Consider the following 9,454-nt stretch of genomic DNA (forward strand, 5'->3'; position numbering starts at 1 on the left):
TTTAATAGCCTAATATAGAGTGCAGAAGTCAGAAACACAAGATATTTGTCGATTTATGTCAGCAGCACATAAAAGGGCTGGCACCATTATGTTATGAAAAGTATCCATTCACCGAAATTCATGATTTTGGTGAATTCCTGCATGTGAGCGATGAGAACCTGTGAGGTCAGCCCCTGGGTGGAGGCTGGGCCTTGGGTAAACAAGCGACAGTGGCTTTCCTTCAACTCAAGCCCTGTGATGGCATGTGACAGCGCCTCCCTAGATGACCCTACGACCCACCTACCCAAAAACACACACCCTTCAACACCTTCCTTCCATGGATACCTCCTCCACCTGCTCCTCTGCTTTACTGGACACACTCTTCCTGTTTGGACCGCGCATTCTCCTCCCCCTCCACATTTCCAGCAACCACCCATTGTAATGCCACCCTCCAGCTACCCCCCAGTACCCCCCCCCCCTTCAAGCTGGTGGAGAGCCCACCCCCCACACACACACACACACACACACACATGTACAGTGCGTACACACACACATACACCTCCTAGCTGCGATATAGGCCAATTTAGTTAGTCTGCCCCGACAAGCACCTCCTTCTCCTCCTCCTCCTCCTCCTCCTCCTCCTCCTCCTCGGAGCTCCTCCCACGGCGTGCTGCTCTCCAGGGAGCCGTCTCGCACTAACCTCTTCAGCCAACTCCTCCAGCCTCCTCCGCATTAATAATTGACTGATGTTCTCTCACTGCCTCAGACTGAAGACTCCATAGACTTCTGTGGGCACAATTCAACTTGATTTACACAGCATTTGGCATTTATTTATTTATTTGTGTGTTATTTTATTTAGAATATTGTGGTAGAAAATCATTTTTTGATGTAGGTTGAAATATATATTTTTTTTTTTCAATGTTTCCCTATTTCCCTTTTAATCACTGTTCAGTGATCACATCACCTTTCCAGCGGGCGGCATTTAGCTTGATGGATGACGTTGACTGAATGATTGTGGTGTCAGTTCAGTATCTGTAGATGACTTTTATAAATTGAGATTTTATTGTATTACAATAACAACATAGATGTTTCATCCTGTCCATGGTTTTCACGAAGCAGCAAGCTGTCAGAGGCCTACACCATGTACTTTTTTTAGTCTGTGGGCCATTTTCAAATGGAGGGTTAGGAGAAGGGTGTGTCTAAATAAAGCTAATGCATGTACACAGCTTCTCTGGAGTTAGCTGGGAGCTCTTTGAAATATTAAAATGCTGGGAGTGCTTTAAACTGAGAGTGATGTAATAGGGTCAGTGTTAGCAGCGTGGCTACTATATCATAGCTACAGAGCGAACACTCATCAGCAGGTGATAAAACAAACAGCATATATTCAATGCAGTGTATATTTGTGTACAGCATCCTTGTGATCTTGGGTGATTTGTGTTCTATTGTAGCCCATAAAGGCTGATTTGGATAAATCCTACATTGGATGTTCCTGGAGAGAGCCATGTACATGAATGAATACAAACTGTACACTGTGTCTCTACTTCCATGCTTTTTCCATTAACCATTATAAGTAGGCATTATTCAAATTGAACCACATGTCATTTCCCTTAGTATCGATGTCCATTTGATCAATGAGGACAGATACATCCTTTCAGGCCATTTGCTTTCTGTTCATGTTGATATTACCTAATGTTATTCACATTGGTACAACATAACAAACAGATGATTTATAAAAAGATATATACACAACAAGGCACAATAACACTAAACCTAACCCTAGACAAATGGACTGGGTAAACATCTGATGTCAGGGGAAGTTATATGATGATGTTTTTCACCAAGGATATTGAAAAAATAACTTGATTTGCTTGCGGAATTTGAGTCATTAGTTCAAGGCAGGATGAAAAAAAAGGATAATACAAAAAGTAATAGAATTTGAAAAAAGAAATACAAAAATGGAAATGCAAAAAAAATCATCATGACTCTGATCTAATCTAGTGATTTAAAATCCAAGGTCAGAGCCCGAAGATGATCTGTCACTCTGTGTGTCTGTGTGTGTGTGTGTGCGTGTGTGTGTGTGTGTGTGCGCGCGCGTGTGTGTGTGTGTGTGTGTGTGTGTGTGTGTGTGAGAGCGCACATGTTAAAAATTGAATCAAATAGTTTTAATTAACAAGATAATGGAATAATGAATTGTTCATGCAGCAAACCCCAAAAAAACACATTCAGCTTTTCAACGGCCATTAGTTTAAACGCTCAGCCATTACGCCCGCGGCTGAAGAGTAAAAATAAAACAAAATGTGTTTCTCCGTCGACACTTCACTTCCTCCTTTGCATAGCGATGTCTGAAGGACATCAACAAACCTGCTTTTTGCTCATTCTCTCAGACTCTCAGACATTTTAAGGTAGAGTAAGGAGATGGTGCCAAAAATGAATTCATCAATAATGCAAAGACTGACTGAAATATCTCATGCTCTCCCTCTCACTCGCTCTCCTTGTCTCTATTTTTCTTTTCTCTCTCTCACTCTCTCTTTCTCTTTTTTTAATTTGGCACAATCCTCAGGCAACCAAGTGCATCTTCTTCTAAAAGAGAAGATCCAGACATGTGTGTAGTATACCTCGCCAGAACTCTCCTGCGGCAAACAACTTCTGGGAACGAAGAGAAATAACTGTGAAAAAAAAAGAGTTTATGATTGCCCATGGCCCAGAATAACTACATAAAGGCAACTTTTGGTTTCGATCTAAGGCAACCAAATGAAGTGATTTCCAGCCATTCCATGTTTTATGTTTTTTAATTGTTGTTCGCACGTTTACCATATTGTACTTTTAATTGAGATTAGCTTGATATGATTGGCCTGTAATGTTTTGATTAAAAGACAATCATATTATTCATACTAATCATTTAAAATGCATACTTAATGCATTTAAAATTGGATTTCTGTCAGCGTGAAGAAAAAGATTTTTTAAAGGGTGCTTAGTAAACTGGCAATGCCCTAACTGTGTAAAAGAAAACAAAAATGTTCACAAAACAGAAGACCTGTGAGAATACACAGGCATATGTTCTTTTTCTCAGAATTACCATTCAGTTGTGGTGTGAATCTAATAAATACGAGCAGGGTTCCTGTGGTTCTGGAACACGGAATAACAAGCTCCCGTTTAGTATGTGGACCGCTGATGCCAGAGCACTGTAGAACTCTAGTGGATAAAGGCTCAACCCCCTGCTTGGCAGGACGATTTATTCATTTAGGAGGCACTTTCACCCGGAGGGGCATGCCATGAACACAGGTATGGTTGAAAGAAGTGACAGGTATCGTGTTAAGGGCTGTTCACAGGTAGGCCGGGGACAGAGGGGATTTAACGCAGAACCGTTTGGCAGGCGAGCACGGGCTGTCCTGTAGCATTAGTATATTCTGATGAATTCAAAGGAGGTTTCTGACAGAAGCCATTAAGGCCTGATGCAGGAACATTAAACAATTCAGAGAACACAATTTGCATATGTGCACAGACCTTATAGTGGCCCGCTCTCTATTCACACGTCCTTGTAGAATGATGAGTAATTATGGAGTCTCATCGTCTTCAGCATGACACCTTTGAAGATAACTATGTATTACTCAAAACAACTCGTTGGATGAGAAACTCACAGCTAAGACCTGTTTTACATTCCTCATCAGCCCCTCACCAAAACCCCTTCTGACCCACTTACCAACTGTGGATTAACGCATGTTAGATCTCTGACTATCTCTCCACAATAAGTCCTTTTGGATTTATAATATGTCTAATTCCCACTGATTACCCAAATCCTGGGAAGTTCAGGCGATGCTGTGTGGCGCTAACTAAAAACCAACAACAAAGATAAGCTTTCTCCAGCCCAGGGCAGGCACCACGCCAATCAAACGTGGTGGGAAAGGCAGCCACGTTTTCCCTACACTATGGATTGCCCCATGGATGAAAGGTGTATGATTTCCCTGAGCTCGGCCGTCCCTCCTCTCCTCATCACGTGCTCTGCACCAGCGGACGGCACGTGTCTTTAATGATCACTGTCAATCCAGTGCGGACAAATCAGAGGCTGGGTTGAGCAACGTCAGCTCGGGGTACCGGCGGTCACAGACCTGCGTGAACACTCCAACGCTTAAGTGCGAATGGGTGTCTGACCGGCGCGGCCTGGGCAGCTCTTAAATCAGGCACTAATGACATGACTTCACTACTTATGCACGACTATTGTAAAGAACAATAATTGGCAGCCACCCCATGGTGATTTAATCGCTATGGCCTCCCACTCGCCTCTCAAGCCCGTATTCAAAGTAGGGATGGGTGAATACATGACCTTAGGATAATTGCAACTTTGAAGCGTTAACAAAGTAGTACGTAGTGCACTCACAGTGAATAATTATTAATCATGTATAGAGGATTTGGTCCTTAATTTGTGAATAGGCGCTAGTATGCAATTCATAATCTGTTCAAAAATATGAATAAGATCATGAGTTAAATAACTGATGAAGCACAAGTTAATGATTTACAAACGATATACAATATGTAAACAATGATGTCATCACTAAATAATGTCGCTATTCATGAATAGTTCCGATAGTTTGAAAGAATTGTTAAGAATTTTGTATGAGCTCAGCTAGAGTTAATGTATGGCTTACTAAGCATTTATCAGTTACATTTAATTGATGGGAATGCATCAAGTAGGCCAACCATTGCAGCAGTACCAAGCCATACGTAGTAACAGTACACACACACACACACACACACACACACACACACACACACACACACACACACACACACACACACACACACACACACACACACACACACACACACACACACAAATGCTAAGTGCTATCAAACTATCAAAATTGATAAATTCATCTCTACATGTAATTTATAAATGCTAGTTAGCACAGATAGTTTGTTTTTTATTAGTTTTATATTTTTGGTTTTGGGTTTCCAGTTACTTTGAACATATCGAATGAGAACCCAAAGTTAAACTTTTTTCTACACACTTTTCCTGGGATAAGGTGATTATATTAAAGATGTTGCATTTAATCCCACATATTCGAAACCGTTATCAAATACATACAATTCTCTAACACTTTTGATATGCAGTATAGGCACCTAACCAGCAGAGGTCAGCGGTGGTCTATTCCTGAGGACTGCGCTTCATACTGCAAGGTATACAAAGACAATAAATCACAATAAATGAATAATTTAACCAATAAGAACCAATATAGCCTAGTAATGCGCAATATTACCATATCAATAAGTGAAATGATTGACAGATACTGTCTGCTCATCAATATATTATCAAAGCTGGGTAACATGGTGAATAGGCTTTGAATTACACTTTCATTTTACTACCATGTTGTAAAAAGTAAAAGCACATGCATTTTAATATGGCTGGCTATTGTGTTATGCTGAATGTAGCTTATTCACTTTATTTGAATTTTTTAAATATAATATTATATATATATATATATATATAATCCTTTATGTTATACACTATATTTATCTTTGTTATATTGTTCTGATATTTTGCAGTGGGCTCCGCTTCACATGCACTAATGAGAATGTAGGAACAGCAGGATACACCTCTCCCTAATCTACTTCAACAAATAGCCACAATGTGTCAAACACAGTTGTGTCCTTGCAAGGCTTTTGTCAACTTTGTGCAACGTCTTGAGCTACTGTTTCCATGGCAACAAGTTATTCCACGAGTGAGGGTGGTTGTTTTTTTCATTCAGAAAAAGTCGTCCACATGTGAATCGCAAAATTAATTGAAACATCATTATAAAAAAGCCTTCAACTGACTGAAGTCATATTAACATATTAAGAAAAAAAGCCAGCTATTCAGCCATGACCCAGCTGGGTGAAAAAAAAACAGGACGAATAAAAAGGCCCTCATTATGCAGTAATTACTGTGATTAGGACTCGCTATGACTGATCAATTGTCCACAAGCACGAGAATAGAGACAGGGGCAGGGTCAGGGACTGCTGGAGCTCCACATGCTAAATTCAAGGCCAATTTAACTACTCTTGAAATTGGAAAGACTATGCAACAGGGAATACAAGATGGTGGGATGGATGGATAGATAGAAAGAGATAGATAGTGATAGAAAGATAGATTGATCGATGGATGGATGATTGAATGGATATAGATAGATAGATAGATAGATAGATAGATAGATAGATAGATAGATAGATAGATAGATAGATAGATAGATAGATAGATCATTCAATCATCCATCGATAGATAGATTAATTGATGATTGAATAAATAGATAGATAGATAGATAGATAGATAGATAGATAGATAGATAGATAGATAGATAGATAGATAGATAGATAGATAGATAGATAGATAGATAGATAGATAGATAGATAGATAGATATAAATATAGAGAGAGCGATAGAGATAGGCCTATATTGATAGATAGGCCCATACACATAGTATATACATAGATACATAGATACATAATTACATAAATACGATCGATTCATAGATAGGGGGTATACACAGAGTAAGACGTGCCCACAGATAGAGCCAACAGGGATACAATTACACACCAAATCTCCTCCCAAAACCAGATCGATGCCCACTCTGCCCTCCCACTAACAGTACTCTCGCTCTCTTCACCTTGCACTCCAGTGACAGAGCAACAGTGGGATGAAAAGCTGTTTGAACACCGCGTGGAGTTGAAACCTGCGCTGTGGTTTTTAAATGTGCATGGTAATTTTTGCTCCGGTAAGTGTTACGTCTATATCTCTCATGTTCTGCATACTGATCACTCGTTCATTAAGTTCTCAAATAACTACATGTCTATAGCTTTTTTTTAGTTCATTTTAAATAGTTGGTTGTAATTCTAATGCTGTAAATTTCAGGTACAGATTCTTTTTTATTCAATAAATGCTGTATTGTTTTGTTTTATCCCATATGATGTTGTTTTGCGAGAGACAGAGCCAGAGGGGCAGAGAGAGAGAGAGAGATAGAGAGACAGAGGGGCATGGAGAGAAAGGGAGAGATAGAGAGAAAAAGGGTCTGTGTGTGTATAGTGTCTCTTCAAGCCCCGTCTCTGTACTACTGTGACCACCCTCTGGTTCCCAGCAAGTAGCTCTTCCCATCTTTTCAATTATTCATGTTTTGTTTTCCAAAACTCATTATGAACCTTGGATCCTGAGATTGGTAATTTATTGATGGCTGAGACGTGGTATGGAACATGAACTGCCCTTTCCAGCCTGAATCTGTATGGATTTTCCATGCGAGGGGTAGAGTGGGTTTTGTTTTCATCAAATGTTCAGTGAGATTTAAAATGTCACTTTCTCTATGATGTGAGGGATCACTGTGTGATGACTCACTTTGGATTTGGAAAAAGGGTAGATCTACAAACAGAACTACGCCAAACAGGAGAAGGCCCAGGGAATAAAGTTGTTAATAGGACTGCAAAATATGACAAATAAATGTTGCTGAATAAAGCTCAGTTATAAATTGTAATGGTGAACATGCATTATGGATAAACGTATAAAATGTCACCTAGCAGATTCGTAATATTGGATTCGGCATCCATATAAAGTATGTTTTCCTTCCTTTTTTGACCAAGCTAAGGTTTTTCCAACCCCCTTCAAATGATCAGGGCTCTGCCTTTTGTTGAAGACAAACAGTCATTGTTGTTTTTTGTGTTCAATTTAGTATACCACCTACGGTCATTTGTCGAGAGATTATTTTCCGAAACCACAAGAAATCACCACTCCATGTTTGTTTGTTTCACAGATTTTTGCCATCTGTGCTTTTGCAACATGTGGGGGCTACACTGGTCACCTGCAGGTTAGAGTGGACTGTGCAGACAGGAAACAGAGCAACCTCAGCATCAATATTGATTTTGGTTACCCTTTTAGGTAAGATAAGATAGTAAGATAGGTCAATTCCTTACAGTTCACCTCATTGGGATTATATATATATATAAACATATTTCTGTGTTTCCTGTGATTGTATGCAAATTATAAAAAAATATAAAAAATGCTTTTATAATTACATTCATGACTATAAAGCATAGTCGTTTCCTATTTAAACATACTACACTACAAACAGCTCCTAATATGATCAATTGCTTTTTCTACCTGTGTTATTGAAAGGATGCATAATAAAATCAATTATTTATACCCCTGAATAAGGAATGAAGTAAACAGAAATATATTCAGTTTAAACTCACATTCAGATATGTCTTATCCCAGCAGGCCATGTAAGACAGAATGGAATTGGGCGCATACATCTGTGATGGGATTTCAGTCTGATATTATCTGCAGAAAATTATACTCACCGACGGATTATGACATTTTTACCCAATAATATTTATTAGTTTGGGGAAATTTCAGGATTACTAAAAGTTGGACCCTGTCCTGAAGGGATCTTATACCCATGCCTACGCGGTACTTCTAATATTCCTTCCCCTGTAAAAGAAAAACATCATGCTGAGTCTTCCTCTCTCTTGTAGACTACAACAGGTCCATTTCCAAGCTCCCCTGTGTGAGAAGAATCGACAAGAGACCCTCTTCTTATCAGGGGATTCTTCCCCTTCCGCTCAGTTTTATTTGACCGTCGGGGTACTTGCCTTCCTGTATTCCCTGTTGGCCACAATCGTCTACATCTTCTACCAGAACAAATACCGAGAGAATAACAGAGGCCCCCTGGTGGTCAGTGAAGGAGCTTTTCAAACACAGGTTTAACCTCTAAAGTATTCCTGAAGAAAACAAAGGAGTAACAATTAACAAACGTGTGCGTCTCTTTCAATCTTGCCGAACAGGATTTCGTTATCACAGTGGTTTTCTCCTTGGCGTGGCTTGTCAGTACTTGCTCTTGGGCCAAGGTTCTGTCCGACATCAAGACGGCCACAGACCCAACCCAGGTGCTCCTGCTCATCACTGCCTGCCGAGCCCAGACCAACAGATGCGCGGTCACCCATGAGCCCGTCTGGTCCCGTCTGAACACATCAGTGGTGGGTAGCCGTGGTCCAAACAGAGAACGAGGCCGGACATCATCGGTGAGAGCACTTATCGTTGAACTGAACTTAAAAGATGTACTCTGTGCTTTCTGTTTTAGGTGTTTGGCTTTGTCAACTTAACCCTCTGGGCTGGGAATATTTGGTTTGTCTACAAGGAGACCGGCTGGTATAAGACAGGTCAGAGATACCCGACCAGGAGTGCTTCTGGGAAACGCGCCAACAGCATGAGGCAGCGTCTGTACAGTGAGAGCAGCTTTGACCAGCCAGCCGACAGTGATGACCGCCGACAGCTTTACAGACAGCAGAGTATCGCTCTGTCTGAGGGAAGTCTTGACCCGCAAATCTACAGGCAAGGTAGCCTCAATCAACCAGTTCAAAGTTTAAGCTTGCCCCAGACCCGCCTCTGCCCCCCGATGGCGTACAGCCAGGGTAGCCCCACCAACTCCAAAGGCCCGGTGATAATTGTTGACAAGATTTAG

General features: G+C 40.6%; 1 protein-coding gene across 1 annotated transcript; it reads left to right on the forward strand.

The window, feature by feature from the left end:
* Positions 1-6,700: 6,700 nt before the first annotated feature.
* Positions 6,701-9,454, forward strand: synprb (synaptoporin b; the record flags this gene model as incomplete). Its single annotated transcript, XM_079748231.1, has 5 exons — positions 6,701-6,724; positions 7,748-7,872; positions 8,469-8,667; positions 8,778-8,969; positions 9,074-9,454. The coding sequence occupies 5 exons, from the start codon at positions 6,701-6,703 to the stop codon at positions 9,452-9,454; spliced, it is 921 nt and encodes a 306-aa protein (XP_079604357.1).

Source organism: Pollachius pollachius (genome assembly GCF_949987615.1).
Source record: "Pollachius pollachius genome assembly, chromosome: 12".
NCBI lineage: Eukaryota > Metazoa > Chordata > Actinopteri > Gadiformes > Gadidae > Pollachius > Pollachius pollachius.